This window comes from Amblyomma mixtum, chromosome 4, assembly GCF_055824585.1.
Source record: "Amblyomma mixtum isolate Tamu chromosome 4, ASM5582458v1, whole genome shotgun sequence".
In the NCBI taxonomy this organism is placed as follows: Eukaryota; Metazoa; Arthropoda; class Arachnida; order Ixodida; family Ixodidae; genus Amblyomma; species Amblyomma mixtum.
Genome location: NC_143015.1, coordinates 108,267,343 through 108,283,991, shown reverse-complemented (window position 1 = coordinate 108,283,991; position 16,649 = coordinate 108,267,343). Strand labels below are relative to the sequence as shown.

General features: G+C 49.0%; 2 protein-coding genes and 1 long non-coding RNA gene across 6 annotated transcripts in view; all 3 read left to right on the top strand.

The window, feature by feature from the left end:
* LOC149347775 (uncharacterized) overlaps positions 1-16,649 on the top strand; it is a 240,320-nt gene that overhangs the window by 127,439 nt on the left and 96,232 nt on the right. The gene's annotated exons all lie outside the window — the stretch shown is intronic.
* The window catches only part of LOC149347777 (uncharacterized), a 101,151-nt gene that overhangs the window by 31,198 nt on the left and 53,304 nt on the right, over positions 1-16,649 (top strand). The window lies entirely within an intron of this gene.
* On the top strand, positions 440-15,434 carry LOC149347779 (uncharacterized). Its single transcript, XM_089586041.1, has 7 exons — positions 440-545; positions 7,925-7,976; positions 8,090-8,246; positions 9,187-9,295; positions 10,383-10,491; positions 14,606-14,700; positions 15,315-15,434. The coding sequence occupies exons 3-7, from the start codon at positions 8,119-8,121 to the stop codon at positions 15,432-15,434; spliced, it is 561 nt and encodes a 186-aa protein (XP_089442167.1). The 5' UTR covers positions 440-545; positions 7,925-7,976; positions 8,090-8,118.

Genomic DNA, 16,649 nt, shown 5'->3' with positions numbered 1-16,649 from the left:
ACACACTGATGCCAGATATGCTATTTCTTCACTTCTTCTCGCACTAGAACTGAGTTCTAAAAGGCTCGTGTGCTGTACGATGTCAGGGCACGTTGAAGAACCTAAGGTAGTCGAAATTTCTTGAGCCATTCACTACGGCGTCCCTCATAGCCTGTGTCGCTTTGAGACGTTAAAACCCATAAACCAACCAAAAAATGCAGACGCGAATCCACGTCTCAAAATTTCTCCTAACTACAAATGATAAGAGCCGACAACTCATCAGCACTTGTTCTGAGATCTTGTAGAAATGAAGAGAGCTCTATTAATCACGATACAACTGGGCATCGTCTCGTGATAGCATTTGATAACTCTGTGGACAAAATCCCTCCTGCTGATTCTTTGAAACCTTAATTTCGAACTGCATAATGGTGTATGCTGACATAACATTCTGTATGCAGGGGCCGGCGGGCGTCCAAGCACACCGGGTCGTGTGAAATCCATTCGTCGCGTCGCGAGGGAAGTATCGCGGAGCCAGTCCAACGCTGCAGTCTTCCTTTCATTACGCTGTAAGTTGTCGTTGTCGAGCGAAGGGACTACTAGCGTGGCATGTCGAAAGATAGCGGTGCTTAGTTTATAAGCACAAGGTTGCGTGTTCGAACATTGTAACGGGAACCGAACTTCGAGATGCAAAAACGCCCGCGCAGTGGGATTTTCGGGGTACCCTTTAATAGTGACCTACACATTGAAGTCACAAATGCGTAATCTTATCTAGAAAAGGGAGTGAGGATTACAAGAGAAGATTCAGTGATTGTGTTCTATTGGTTTTCCTCCACTTGCTTATTCGTGACTGAAATAAAAATATTGATTGATTTACATGCACTGCAGCCAAGTTGCTTATAAAGGACAAGTATAGAGCTCTGCGCACAAAATGAGAACACAGCAAGATATTGTTGCAGCGTGCTAAAAGGAGGTAAAAAAAATCATCCCGCTGCGGGTGATCTTTCGACCACTCCACTACTGGATCCCTCGTTGAGTTCCAGCTTTTCGCTTCTGCGTAACGTCTATTCAAAATAGCGAAATCTTAGAGGGTGAGAAGTATGAAAAAAGGATGATTCCTTTTGAGTCAGTGGTAATATACAAAGTAGTGGAACACCTCTGCCATATCTCCAGCTTTCATAGAGAAAAAAATTGAATATTGGTATATTTTGAGGTACTGTTGTCAAAATACTGATGATGCTGGTTCATTCTTCCGATGTGGTTTTCCCAACATTCTCATCGAGTATTTAAGACTGCCAAAAAAAGCCGAAGGGGCGCATTTTTGATCATATCAAAAACATTATTTGCGAAAATGCAAGCCTCCTGAGGGGAGATGTGCAGACATATTTTTTACAGAGATATCTTTCAAAATAAGAAAACATTACGTTTATCACCTCTTTCTTGTTTAAAAATGCTTTCGTCAAGGTTTTCCGGGTGTGCATGCTCAAGACGCAAATGCTCGAGTAAAGCAGGGTAACCAGGTACTGCGAAAGGGTAGCTTTGTTTACCACGGCAGAAAAGAAAACCTTGAACACAGGTCAACGGGGACGACTGACACAGGCTCTTACTAACCAGTGAAGTTCATTCGAAAGTACACACACAATATGTAGTGTCGCGGTAAGTAATCAGCTGAGCCGACATCAGGACCGGTGTAAAAAGCCGAATAAAAATTAAAGACGCTTAAGTTTCTCCTTAACTGATATTTTCGCGGTGCCCCTTTACACACAAGTGGAGATCATGATTTTCATTTGTTTAAATTTTAATTAATTCTATATTTTAATTTAATGGTACGACGAAACAGCGTTGACTGAAGAATAAGAGACAGGCACATGCGCTGGACTAACAACCAAATGGTGTATTGTGAAAAAAGAGAGGGGGAGGGCAATATAAAGCAGCAGGTCAAGCCAAAGCTCAGACGGGAAGCAAATGCGGGGCAAACTAGATGTGACATACATACCGGAGCTATCAACGCATCCCAGATTAAGAAAGGCGAGCTCGTGTGGGAATACAGCCACCGATGGTTGGCTTACACATGAGCAACCAAATTTGTCAATGTGAAAACCCTCCTATATCAGGTGCAAGGTATCTCTATACTTCGCGATGATAGTGGTGTGGTTCAGAAATACCTTAGTCTTTGCAACCTGCGGAATGAATGACAATGTTATTTCGGCGTGATTGGTTTGCAATATGTTCAGGGTGTTCGCGTAGTCGTTCATTTACGAAACGTCCGGTCTCTCCGATGTAAAAACGGCCGCATCACTGTGGGACCTTGTAGACTACACCACAGCAACAGTTGAGAAATTTATTTCGGTGTTTTTTCTGACACGCTTTTTTTCAACTATCCTGGTTCACTCTCCTGCACAGGCCTTCAGAATAGCCGAAAAAGTATCAAATGACGACATCACCAGCAGTCAGCATCACTAAAACATACAAAATATTAATTTTCAATCTTTACATACGTTTTCTGCACGCCTTTGTCGCTTCTTTCAGCCGAACTCTGGGTAACATCCCCCTTGTTCTGCCACTGCAGGGAAGCTTGCAGCTGGTCAATCGCACGGCACTGAAGCCTTGTTTCCACTGCCCGAGTGGCTACACCGCGCCTCGACCTGGCCAGCACCTCTCCACAGACATGCTTCGTGTGGCACACTTGCATCGCGTGTGGACGCCTGCCTGGTGGTGGTTGTGACCCCGAGCAAGAATATACAATGATCCAAGTACTGCCTCTCAGACGCCGCTACCCGTCAATACATATCCTCAACATATACTGCCCTCCGCGTAAGCCGCGCGTAACTTTCAATGAAATCTTCCTTCGCGGTATAAAATTGGCACCCAAAGAGCCTCTAGTGATCGTTGGAGACTTCAATGCTCCCAGCCTTCATTGGGGCTACCACTTCGAACAGGCAAGAGGACGTAAGCTGGCGGAGCTCATCTCCACCCTCAGCCTCACGTTGCTCACGGACCCGGCGTATCCCACTCGAGTGGGGAATTCGGTAACCCACGACACGTGTCCAGACCTTTCTCTCGTTAAAAATGCTAGAGCGGCTGCCTGGGAGAACTTGGGAGATTCTCTAGGCAGCGAACACCTCCTTCTCCGGATTACACTCGAGGCAAAGGCAGCGCGCAAAAAAATGGGGTCAGGCCAAGCTGACCGATTGGCACAAATTCCGGAATCACACTATCCTTCCCGTACTATTTTCCGGCGGCTACGCGGAGTGGGCTAACCACATATACAACATTCAGAAACAACACGTCACAACACTACAAACCACCGAAGAGATCCCTGCAGTGGACACCCACCTCTTGCATTTGTGGGAGGCGCGCCGGAGCTTAACTAAACGGTGAAAAAAGCACAAAACTAATGCAAATTACGCGACCGCATAGCCAAACTCACAGAGCAGGCTGCAGCGTATGCTGCCGAGCTCTCAGATTCAAATTCGATAGCACGCTGCGGCGCTACAGCTCATCAGATGAGCTCGAAGGGGACGTGGCGTCTCTTTCGCAGTCTAACCGACCCCTCCCAAACAAGAGGGGAGACGCAAAAGCAGCTCCGGCGGGCTCTGCAAGGGTTCCAAGGTACGACGGCGCAACTTGTGGACACTCTGTGCGACAGATATCTCTGTCGTATGGAGGACCCGCCTGGGCCAGAGTACATGTACTCTGGCAGGCCTAATGAAACACTCGATGCCCCTTTTGAGTTGCACGACCTTAAGGCGGCCTTAGCAAAAATGCGCCGGGGTGCGGCTCCGGGACGGGACCACATAACAGTGAACCTGTTAGCGAACCTACCGGACTCAGCCTACCTTCATTTATTAGAATACATCAACCAGACCTGGGACGGGCGTCCACTCCCTCCCGAGTGGAAAACGTCACTTGTGACGTTTATCCCTAAACAGGTAAGGCCGTGAATACGGACAACCCGAGGCCCATATCACTGACCTCATGTGCGGGCAAGCTTATGGAGACGATGGTAAGGGATCGCCTCTCTCCATACCTGGAGAGTAAGGGCTTCTTTGGAGTCACCATGTTCGGGTTTCGCCCTCACATGTCTGCACAGGATGTCCTTCTCCAGCTGCACAGGGATGTAATACGACCCACAACTATGCAACGCAATGACAAAGCCATCCTCGCCCTTGATCTGAAAGGGGCTTTCGACAATGTGAAACACGGAAGCATCCTGGCCAACTTGAGTTCTACCGATTGTGGGGCTAGGACCTACGCGTATATAAGAGATTTCTTGTCTAATCGCCAGGCCTTTCTTCGGATTGAGGACGAGGAATACGGCCCTTACATGATGGGAACACGGGGTACCTCTCAGGGAGCAGTGTTATCACCGCTCCTGTTCAACATTGCTATGATGCGCCTCCCAAGCCAATTGGCCCGTGTGGAAGGCATTCAACACGCGTTATATGCAGGTGATATTACAATTTGGACCACTCAGGGGAGCCTTCGGGTCATGGAGGACCGCCTTCAGCAGGCTGCTTCCGTAGTCGATGCGTATGCTAATGACTGTGGGCTCCAATGTGCTCCAGCGAAATCAGAGCTTCTGCATGTCAGAGCGAACCCAAAGGATAGGACAGCAATACACATCTCTCTGTCAAGAGGTCCTATTAGATAGGTGGAGGAGCTCCGTATTCTGGGCCTTTTCATTCACCAGAGACTCAGACCGGACTCCACTATTGCGAAACTCAAGAGAGTAGGCGAACAGGTAGGGCGCATTATCCGCCGCGTTTCCAACAAGCGGGGTGGTCTGCAGGGCAGGGACGCGCTTCGGCTCGTCTATGCCTTCATGACTAGCCGGATCCTCTACGCCGTGATCCTCTACGCCGTCTATGCCTCTATATCTCCGCACTACTAAGCAAGACGAGGCGCGAATAGACGCCATCATCCGCAAGGCAACTAAGCGAGCCCCGGATCTCCCGGTGGCTACCTCTAATGCCAAACTCAAGGAATTGGGGGTGCTAAACTCCTATCAGGAGCAGCCGCCGCGGTGGCTCAGTGGCTATGGTGCTCGGCTGCTGACCCAAAAGACGCGGGTTCGATCCCGGCCGCGGCGGCTAGAATTTCTTTGGAGGAGAAATTCTAGAGGCCCGTGTACTGTGCGATGTCAGTGCACGTTAAAGAACCCCAGGTGGTCGAAATTTCCGGAGCCCTTCACTACGGCGTCTCTCATAGCCTTAGTCGCTTTGGGACGTTAAACCCCACAAACCAAACCAAACCTATCAGGAGCTGCGGGAGGCCCACCTCGTGAACCAATACAAGCGGCTCACGCAGACGGCTCCTGGGCGCCGCCTGCTAAACCGCTTACACATCCAACACGACTGCATTCCAGAGGAGGCGGAGCGTATCCCAGTACTATGGCTCCATATGTTCTGGGTCTCCCCGCTCCCCCGTAACATGGACACCGACATGCATGAAAACAGACGACAAGCGCGGGCTCGGGCTCTTGAGAGACAACACGGCTCCCGACCCGGTGTATATTATGTTGACGTAGCAGGGCCATCGCCCACGGGATTTTACTCGGCCGCTGTCGTTCACCAGGAAATGCACATTGATGGACTCTCCTTTCGAGCCCCGAATTCAATGCGGGCCGAGAAAGTAGCGATAGCGCATGCTGCCGCCCACGCCAATTCGAGAATAATCATCACAGACTCCCGAAAAGAATGAACATTACTTGGCAGGGGAGACCTCCCCCTTAGCTGCTTGTATTCTACGACGGACTGCCACTGATCCAACACCCAAACGAATCATTTGGGCTCCTGGCCACCAGGGTTTACGAGGTAATGAGGCCGCTGACGCGGCTGCCCGAGCGCTTACTCACCGGGCTCCTCATCCCAGATCTTCTGGCTCGGAGACTAACCAGCCGCTGCTGCGATTCAGGGAAATATTAACACATTATAGCGACAACCACCGCCTTTTCCCGGCCCCTGCAAAAGGGCTGAGTAAGACGGAGGAGCGAACTTTAAGGCGCCTGCAGACAGGTACTCTACTCTGTCCTGCAATAATAAAACATTACGATCCTAACACGAATGGGCGATGCCCACACTGTGGGGAGACCTGTGATATCTTCCACATGGTGTGGGCATGTACTCAAAATCCCCACCTCCCCCCTTCCCCTACCCCTTCCAGAGAGGCATGGGAACTGCCCTCCTCAACTCCTCCTCGCTTGAGTCATAAAAGGGCTCTGGTGAAACGGGCGAGAGACGGGGCATTGTCATGCGGTGTCCCGGACTAGGGACGCCGACCATGTAGCGAGGCCACTCTGTGGCTCCCAAACTCTCTTTCACAAAATAAAAGATTCCACCACCACCACCCCCACGTTTCCAGTGCAGTGGCGAGGTGAGATGTATTTGCTGAGAGGATAGTTATATGGTTTCATGGGGTTTTACATCCTAAAGTGACTCAGGCTGTGAGGGACACCGTAGTTAACTAAAGCCAACACAAACCAGCAGATTCCCAACAGGAAATATTCACCTAGGAAGGGATCCGGAAATTAGGCCACCTGGGAGGATAACATGTATGGATATATTTACACTGGATACCTGCATGGGCAACCGGTAGGAATACCTGTATGGGCAACCAGCATAGCTGACCTGTAGGGATGAATAGGGTCCAGAAAGCGGTATAAAAATCTTTGAAAAGAAACCGAAACGGCGCTATTGGGTATTTGTGCCGATTGGGTAGTGCAGAAGGGTGGCTAAAATGTTTTATTTTTTAGGCTCACTCTGATATGCTGCTCGGCTGCTGACCTGAAAGACGCCGGTTCGATTCCGGCCGCACGGGTCGCATTTCGGTGTATGTACTGCGAGTTCTCAGTGCGAACTCCGGAGTCGAAAAGCCCGCCACTATGGCGTCCCTCATATCCCGAGTACCCCCATAACCCATAAACATCGTATTCTGCCCCACTGGGCTTTTGAAAGGAGCTCTGATATATATATCCGTTCAATGCCATTTATTTATTTTGTTTTCGATGAAATTATCGCGACATTCCAGAGCCACTTATTCACTGCACAGGTCTTCAGCAAGACCAGGATGAAATCGTGTGCACAGATCCTGTGCTCCACGGGTGGCGCAGTGGCTTTTCGGCAGCGCCTGTTTCGAAACAGTGAAAGCCACAGTACCGGGGGGAGGGGGGGGGGGAAGAGAGGCACTGTACCTTTAACACCACCACCTACAGGAAAACTGCGTTTTTGGGAGAACGGACAATAATGTGTTGAAGAAGCGTACGTTTCCATTAATGCTGTTGCACAACTTAGTGTTTCCTTCTCAAATGCGAAAGACAGCAGTTCAAAACCCTAATCCCGGTCACGTAGTTTCCATGGCGGCGAAACGTGAAAGTCGCTAGTGCACATTGACGAACCGAAGGTGGCCTAAATTATTCCGGAGCCCTCCACTATGGTGTTCCCACACAGCAGATTTGTCGCTTCGAGACTTGAACTCCGCAATTTACGGTTTTTTCTTTCTGAAAAATAATTTTGAGTTTCCCCCAGGTGCGTACAATATTTTTTAGATTGCATGGCAAGATGTTTTCAAGACAAAAACCTGCAGTTCAACAGTTGGCTAGGAAAGAATTTTTACTCCATTGTTTTTTATAACAATAGTTACCAGCACGCAAAGCATTTGCAATTCACTTTGAGTGCCTACTACCGTGTTACCTCGCACACTCTGAAGTTTCAAAGCTCACACAGGAGCTGGGACGTTACAACGGAAGAAGCTGCTATATAAAGCGGCAATGGGAAGAGAACACAGTCGCCAACCAATAAGATGTCGCTGTTTGAACGCAAAGCCGCGGTTAAAATTCATGCTCTCCTAAGAAATAATGCAAAAGAAATGCCTTTATCACTGCAACGAATGAATTCCCTTGGATTTGTTGATATCATTGTTGACCGCCGTCTCGCATGTCAACTTCCAGGCAGCTGCCCTGTCTCCTGTCAGGCTCGCACATTAATCCCTCACCAAAGCAGGTATGTGGATGAATTCAGAGAAATCGAGAGCCGCTGGCTTTTAGCGGGGCAGCAGATGACGGGAAGGCCGTACAGCACATTGTCCCCGTTTTCCTTCTCTCTCTTTTATGAAGCGGAAAGAAGCGGCGTCCAGGCAGTGGCCATGGTAGCCTTGCGAAGAGAGCGGCCAAGGCCTCCGACCACCGCATCTGAAGTGCGTTCGTCGCGTGGGTGTAGCAACCAAGCCGCCCGCACTCAGCCTCTTCTCTGCAGCGGGGAAGAGAAGAAATGGTATGTGACACCTGGAAAAGGAACTACCCTCTAAAATGGCGCATACTTTGTCCCGGTCGCTGTGACTGAGCAAGCGGAAAGAGAAGAAGGTAGTGCTTTAACATATTTAAGACGAGTATGATGTGCGAAAGGACTTCAGGCAACACCGGCGCAAAGGCAACCGCATGCAAGATCAAGTTCAAAAGTTCGAGGGTCAGAGGTTAAGGCCAAAGGTCAATGATTGAGACTTCAAAACACTCCACGTTTTTAACGCGATAGCGTTAAAGGCCCCATTACGCAGAAAATCTGGCGTCGGGGTTGTGAGCGAAAAATCGCGAGCATGAATGTCACGTGGTGTCCAGAGAGCAACCTTGGAGGCAGGTGGGCCGCCTAGGTGACGTGACCTTGCGGTGTCATCACAACCTGCCCACCGTGGCAGGTGGCAGATAAATTAACGATTGGTCGCTCGGGAAGAGCAACCTGGGCCGCACAAGGCCCACCGCAGGTAGCACCTGTCATCGCAGGGCAGTGCCGCATAGCTCAACCACTGCACCAATGCACCGGGAGGGCTACAAGGGATCTCAGGGACCTATAAGAGAGTGACCCTTTGCATACATGCGAATTGCACTATGCTATCGCATCATACCCTTAATGCGGAGCGCTCCGTTAGTGTACCTTCCAGTGTTTTTCAGCTTTGATTCTGAAGGAGTACATTCACACTAGAACATAGTTCTTTAACACGTTAAATTGCCATGGGCCTCTCCATGTTTAAAATTGTTGTCACACGCCAGAGCTACCTTCTTTAACTCATGAACTCTTCCTCGGGATGCGTGTGGGTTGGACGTAGTTCCGCCTGTCATTTTATTCGTGTTAGGATCGTACTGGGTACATCTGATGCTTCTTCAAAGCCTACATTTCCGAGCGCCGCACGACGGAGGCTGACAACATTCTTCTTGCGCAGGCCGGCAGGTGTCCAAGCACTCAGGTTCGCATGGAATTCCTTCATCGTGTGCCGAAAGCCATGGGACAGACGTCAGTCCCGTGCATCGCAGCCTTCCATAAACTACGTGGTAAGTGATCATTTTGTAGAAGGGGGCAGCTACCATGGCATGTTGGTCTTTGCATTGTGCATTCCGATTTTCGATGTACTTTGACAAACAGAATGGTGGCTTTGGTTTGGTTTATGGGGGTTTAACGTCCCAAAGCGACTGAGGCTATGAACAACGCCGTAGTGGAATGCCGGTGCAAAATTTTTTGACACGCATTACCTAGCCTTATACAGGCCATAGGTCCATTGAATATTGCGGAATTCTCAAAAAGTGTTGCAGTTCTCCTTTAAGCCCAGAGTCCGTTCGAATGCGTTAATCTTCGATGGCACCTCGATGTAATAACGCCACTTACCAAATATGGAATGAGGTGAAGAACCGGCGCATGACCTTGTCATATTTTTCTAAGCTTCGCGCGGTGTGTTATCTTATGTATCTTCTTAATAGGTCCAAACGGAATGTATCTGTACAATCGCAGTCACTCGCAGACTATTCTTTAAGGAGTCCTACAGTCAGGTCGAGACAGTATAAGGGCGTCATCCGAAGCGTTTCTAGCCATGTCGGCCGCTCTCAGGATGGGTCCTACAACCGAGAGCGAACATTGCCATCGGCGCCTCCTAGTTTTTCTCTTTTTCTCGGACGCTGTTTAGCCCATCAAATTGATAGTTGCGATCTACCTGCCTGTCTGCTCTGTACGGGCGAGGCCAGAATAAAGAATGCGTGAATTGTGGCAGAATGGCTGCGCCGAACTGCTTCGCCACGCCACCTAACAAGGTCTGCGGGAACTGCGTGGCTCTGCATGCGCAGAGAAAAAGCAAGCCGTGGAGTCCTCGTAATCGCCACAGCCATGCCGTTATGACTGTTCGAACAAGCAATTACGAGACGAGGGCTCTATGGCTGGCTCTTTCTCTGCGCATATGCGGAGCCAACGGGTTCCTGCCACCTAAGCCAGGCGACTCTCTACATATCTCACTTGGTTTCGCTGGTCTATTGCACTTTGTGTTTTTTAAAGGCTTCAATATAATGGGGCACCTGACATATAGGCTCATCTGGAGTGCTCACAACGACGGTACGACGTCACCTCTCCATGTGCGCCTCTTTCTTGCCGCAGTCGGTGCCATCTGCGCTGTGCCTACAGACTGCAGAGGGAGCCAATCGGTTCTGCAACATGAGCGCCATGTGCCAACCAGCAGGTAGCAGCCCAAGGCCAGCAGCCTTTGGTGAGTGAGAGTTGACGTTTTCAAGGGTATGATGCAGCACAGGCAACATGCGTCGTGGGCATTCTCGGCAACACATGCACTGTTGGGATAAGACGTTCGTTGTGCCTTAGGCAGTGCGGGCTGGGCAACATTTTTTCTTTTCTCCGCCCACACTAATATATGTTGGGATAAGAGGAATTCCAGCATGTCCTTTTGAGAGAGATAATTCGAGGAAGTAGCGCACTCCTTTTGGCGGTATTGATGTGATTGCTCGACTAGAACCCTTTCACATTGCAAAGTAATTCTGCTCCTATTCCATTGCCTGTCAACTGTCGATTTAGCCCGTTACGAGGCTTATGGGGTCAAAGGTCTGCTAGTGAAGCAGTGCCCTGCTGAAAAAAGTTATATGATGCAATAAACTCATATAGTTTATCATAGAAATATCACTGATTATCATACAAATCATAGAAAATTATCATACAAATGTCATACATATCTGTAAAATCATACAGTCATCACAGAGATGTCATAGAATATCACACGAATTCTTGGATATATCATACAAACTGTATGATATTCTATGATGAAGCCTCTATGAGGTTATTGCATCATGTAACTTTTTTTCAGCAGGGTGCTAGAACTTCAAGTTGTTTTGCAGTTGTCTTGGCGAGTTGTTTGGCAGTCTCCGTTATCGACGACGAAAGATTTTATGTGTTACGCCTACTGAGGGCGTTTGCGCAGAAAACATAAATAAAGAAATAATGAAGTCGAAGCCGAGAGCTCCCTCTACCTGCTTTCTCCATGTGGCGTTTTATGTATCACGCTGTTTCCTCTGCGAAGAAAAATCTGAAGCAAACCTTACTATATGAACTCGGAGTGCAATGAACAGAAGCAGTGAGACAGTGTTGCCCCGCTTCATCCGTTCCCCTTTGGGCGCAGGCGGTCCTCCGTGACGGACTCACGGCAGCAGGTGCCTGCCAGCTCAGCACAAGCGGTCAGCCGAAGGTGAGGGCCTGTTCCGGCCCCGTCCAAAGCACGAAGTGAATCCTTTTGTAACACACGCGGCCTCCTTACACTCCCCCTTATAGCGCGTGTGTGGTTTCCCCTTCTCTGTCGTATAACAGCAGTCGGGACAACCAGTGTTTTTTTTTAATGCCGACCCAGGAGGCTTTAAAGCTCATCCCTGCCCACAGCTTCGAATAGGTGTTCCTTTGCACGCAGCGGCGAATAGGTTTTCCAAGCTGCAGTATGCTGGTTAGCCGAATTTTAAATGGGCGCCGGTCGTCTTCTGCCACTGTTTTGTAGTGCAAAAAGAATATGTGGAAAAAATTGGGAGAAATTGGACAAGATTTTCTGACACGGCTCGTTCAACTGTGTTCACATAGGAGTTAAAATCGCTGAATACTACTGAAAGGAGCAGTGGAAGCTTCCCTACGCGAGAGGCCTACCCAGCCTGGGACCGCTTTCCATCCCTCACTTCCCATTTTCATTTGAGGATAAAGTTGTCAATAAATTCGCTGTGGCTTAGCTTGGTTAAGCCCGGTAATTGCGAAAGCAATATCCGTACCTACGCCATGGTACAGCTGGTGGTGGTGCCTGTGGTTAGACTTGTGGTGATGCATCGGTTATACAATCCAATCCAATCCAAACCAATCCCATCCATTCCATTCCATTTCATTCCAATCCAATCCACTCCTATCTAATCCAATCCAATGTAATCTACTCTAATCTAATGTAATCTAATCTAATCTAATCCAATCCAGTTCAGTGCAGCAGGATGCGTTGTTAGGCAAGTTGGTTCATATTGCTTTAGAAAGATGGGATGCGCACATGAGACAATCACAAGGAAGAAGACGGGACGGGACACGCCCGTCCCGTCTTCTTTCTTGTGGTTGTCTCATGTGCGCAACCCATCTTTCTAAAGTACAGTCCAGTCCAGCCCAATCCAGTCCAGTCCAATCTAATATAATCCAATCTAATCCAATCTAATCCAACTAATGCAATCAAGTTCAAATGAAGGTCAATGGTGGTCGCCGCCGCGGCACGATGGTGGTCACCCTGCAAAGTGCAAGTAGTATTGCTTTCGCATTAAAAATGGTGATATGTCCGACGACATCTCGTCGAAGGCCGTTGGTGCGCCTGCGCAGATACCCCCAAAGAGGTGCAGGCCTGCTGCTGGCGACACCTGATCCCTCTGATTCATCCACGCATGAGTGTCGGTCGCTGGTTGTCGCAGTATTCGGTAACGGTACACGTACAGTCGCGGGTAAAAAAGATTAGCACACATGACGGAACACCAGAGCGCCGGAATGCCAACGCGTGGCGCTGCTGGTGGCGAAGAGGCTGATAACGATAGTGCTGGGCCATTCCCGTTCTACAGTGTTAGGGGGGCTCAGCGGACTGCCACGGACAGCAAAATTACTAGCTAAAAGCAGCGGTATCATCTATTGTTCCCGCGAGTTCCTTTTGACAAACCATCGCGGTCATAAAAAAACAGTAATAAAAAGTAGCCATCTTTGCTCACGATAACCGAGCCAAAATAAGTGCCGCATGCAGAGTCACGTAGGGTCGGCACTTCAACGCGCGGGCGGTGCACGCTTGATAAAGCTTACTTCATGCCGTCCCCCCCCTACGCTTCAAACATGGAAACGACCCGTTGGCAGGTCTGCGTACCGCAGCGCCGCGTGGTGAGATATACGAATTCTGATTGCCAATCATCTGTGCTAATATTTTTTGCTCGCGACTGTACACCTTGCTGAAACTTCGTCTTTGAAGCTTCTGCCTCAATTACAGCGACTTCTTCCGTACTTTTTACCTTTTAAAGCGAAAGCTTCACTACTTGCACTTTCAGCCTTTGCCGTGGCGCGGCGGTACCACCATTGAGCTTTAGTTGACCTCTGTGTGACGTCATGTGTGACATCACGCCGAAGAGAAGGGCGACCTACTCGCGCCGTCGGAAGCCGCGGCGGTGCCACCACCGGCGCTTAACTCCTGCGCTCTCCGCTAGGAGCGCAACAGGTGCTTTGTGACGTCACGCCGAAGAGAAGGGCGACCGACTCGCGCCGTCGCAAGCCGCGGCGGTGCCACCACCGGCGCCTAACTCCTGCGCTCTCCGCTAGGAGCGCGATTGTGGCGTTACGCTAAAGAGATTAGGCTCGACTCACGTCGCTAGAAAGCAGTAGCTGTACCAACCACCAGCGCCTTAACATTGCTTCGCGATCGCGCGCCGTCCGTGTGCGACGGCGCTGCACATGAACGCCGGCCTGACTGGACTGGATTGGATAAGAATAGATTAGGCTAGATTAGGTTAGATTACATTAGATTACATTGGATTGGATTCGATTGGATTGTGTAAGAGATGCATCGCCACAAGTCTAACCACAAGCACCACCACCAGCTACACTACCAGCTGAACCATGGCGTAGGTACGGATATTGCTTTCGCAATTACCGGGCTTAACCAAGCTAAGCCACAGCGAATTTTTTTTAAATATTTTCCCCTCTCATAGCCTATCGCTAGGGTTTGGAAGGCAGTGAGTGTTAAAGGAGGCTTACCAAGGCGCTCCTGATACATGGAGAAAATGCAAGCAATCCCATTAGCTGCGCTCTCTCGGTGCAAAGTAACGAGCCCCAATTGGTGTAAATTATGCATACGCGTGCGTATTGGCGGCTGGTGGTTGTAGTATGCGGTTTGATGCTGGCGGTACACGTTCGACATGCTAAAACTGCACAAATACGCCTATATGGGAGTATAATGGGAGTAATCTACCCTCTAGCGCACACCTTTTTGTAAAAGAGTGTGTACACCTATTAAAAACTGAGCGTACCAGAAGACAGCTTGCTCTCTTTACTGTCATATAGGTGTATTCGTGTTTAGAGTGTAAAGGACAGTTTAATCCCATTTTACTCTTTTTGTTCAGTGTGTGTGTCTTTGAAACTGTTGTTGATACGACCACCTCGCCGAAGGCAGTCCGCGTACGAGTGCGTGATTTAGCCGCTGCATCTGGCGTAGGCAAAACTGGTGGTACGCCGTTCCAGAATTGTAGTTCCTCCTCTTTCACCTCTTCCTGACTTTTTGCAGCGTTGCTTTCAGCAAGCGACGTGGTATATGATTTTGAATGATTCACCTTGTGCAGATCAGCTGGCGTTGTGGACCCCGTCGTGTAAAATACCTTCGTCGCGCCTGGATGGCTGCCTGCAAGAAGCCATTCCAGAGCTACTGCGCGCCCAGGTGAGCAATCGCTGGGGAGAAAGAGTGACGCCTGACGCGTTCGCTCTTATCCTCTCCTCTGGTTATCATTGCTGGAGGGAAGACTGTTGCATATCGCCGTAGCTGAAATTCTGGGTCTGTGTTATATAATGATTTTTTCCCATTACATACCACTAACTTTCTGCCCTTCGCTGATGTCTGAAGCGATGGCACGACATGGGCTTCAGTCAGTAACGGAGACCGGGCGTGGGGCGTGTGGTGTCCCATTGGCCACTGATGAAGGGGCGGAATTCAAAGCTGCAAGAGATTGGTTTCAAAAATTTTATGGGCCATGCTGCACACATAAGGAATAAACATTCACCGATACCGACAATCTCAGCACTCGCAAGTGACTTATTGCACCAAACCATGGTGCACATAAAGGCTGCATCGCGCATGGGCGCAAAGAATACAGAAAGAAAAGACAGTTTTCTCTGCCGGCCAAGAGATAATTGTTTATTGCCAGCATCAATAGATAATGAGGAACATTTCAAGAACACGAAAAGTCATTTGAATCGAACAGGGCTAGTTAAAAGTAACTGAATGCACGTGCTTATGCACGATGTACAGGAAAATTATTTTCGCTGCTTTTCCAGGCTTGGCGCTTTTCTCTGGATGTGGTACCTCCACGCTGGGTCACACGGCTGTTAAGTCGGTGGTGGCCGGTGGTGCCTTCCGCTGAAACACGGGTGAGTAGGCAACCATTTCGGAAGTGAAGTAGCCAGGCTAATTCGCAGTCACTGACTACAGTGGCGTAGCGAGAAATATTTTTTTTTTTTTGGGGGGGGGGGGGGGGTGTTATACGCAGCCGGTAAAAAAACTGCGATAGCCAGCTTCCAAAGAATACCTTAGCCATTTTTTGGCTTCAGTAAAGACGAAGGGTTAGTTGTTTCGTTCACCGCAATGTTTACAAAAAGAGTGCATACAGGAATGTGAGGACTTCATTCGTAAAGAATATTTATCTAAAAAACTCTGGCATGAAAAATCACGGATATTCAAAACTTCTACCCCATGCATGTGCAGCTGCGCTGGGCCGCATAGTCGGTTTTAAAAAAAAACACACATTTTCGCGATAGTTTATGATCACTTCAGGACAATGCAAAAAAATTAAAAACTAGGCTGACGTGAAAAGCTATGTTTAGTCCGGTGAACTGTGCCTACAGTTACAAGGAGTGCCGCAAGTTGTGCGATGACGAAGAAGAGCGGCTCTTTTTTCTACAACAACATCCGCTTTCTATTATAGATCCTCGACTACTTACTCTTGTATATTTGGTTTTGGTTTTGATTTGACAATCACCGCCGCCAGGAGGACTGGTGTCGCCTGTGTATAAAAACATGTGCATACTTCAATAATGGAAGCTGATGTACTGTTTGCTCTGCAGGCGCGGCCGCTTCTCATTCTTTGGCGGCAAACGCCGATAAAACACGTAGATCAGTCATTTAGAGAATAAACAGAGAATGCAAATGCATCATAAAATTCTCTAATAATTACTTAAACCCAGAAATAAGGGCCACTGTCTGGAACTCAAACGCGAAACTGTCGGGCTAGGAAAAAGAATGCTATTAGAATGTGGTCACGGCAATGCGTGAAACTTCTGTGAGTTCCTCTACTAGATGAACATTAAATACAATCGTCTTCGGGGGGGGGGGGGGGGGGGTACTGGCACTGGACCCCCCTCCCCCCCGTCCCCTGGCTACGCCCCTGACTGACCGCTGATCTGCCAGCTCAGTGTTCGTGCAAGTGTGTCTCATATGCGGTCTTGAGCTCGCGCGCTTTCACAACTTATTGCATGCAGGCGGCGCAAGGTTTGGCATAAAAATGTGTTTAAACTCTTCTGCGTAATGCCCTTAACTCAGCAAAACTTCTCGCTGTGTTTCCATCTTTTGCTTATGACTAACAGGTAAGGGCCAAGACCTGCAGTCATTGTGGC

Excerpts from the sequence above, each read along its gene's own strand:
- LOC149347779 (XM_089586041.1), top strand. The coding sequence starts at position 8,119 with ATGGTAGCCTTGCGAAGAGAGCGGCCAAGGCCTCCGACCACCGCATCT. Across the intron at positions 9,296-10,382 it reads AGCCTTCCATAAACTACGTG|TCGGTGCCATCTGCGCTGTG; the intron begins GTAAGTGATCAT and ends TTCTTGCCGCAG. Across the intron at positions 10,492-14,605 it reads CCCAAGGCCAGCAGCCTTTG|ATCAGCTGGCGTTGTGGACC; the intron begins GTGAGTGAGAGT and ends CACCTTGTGCAG.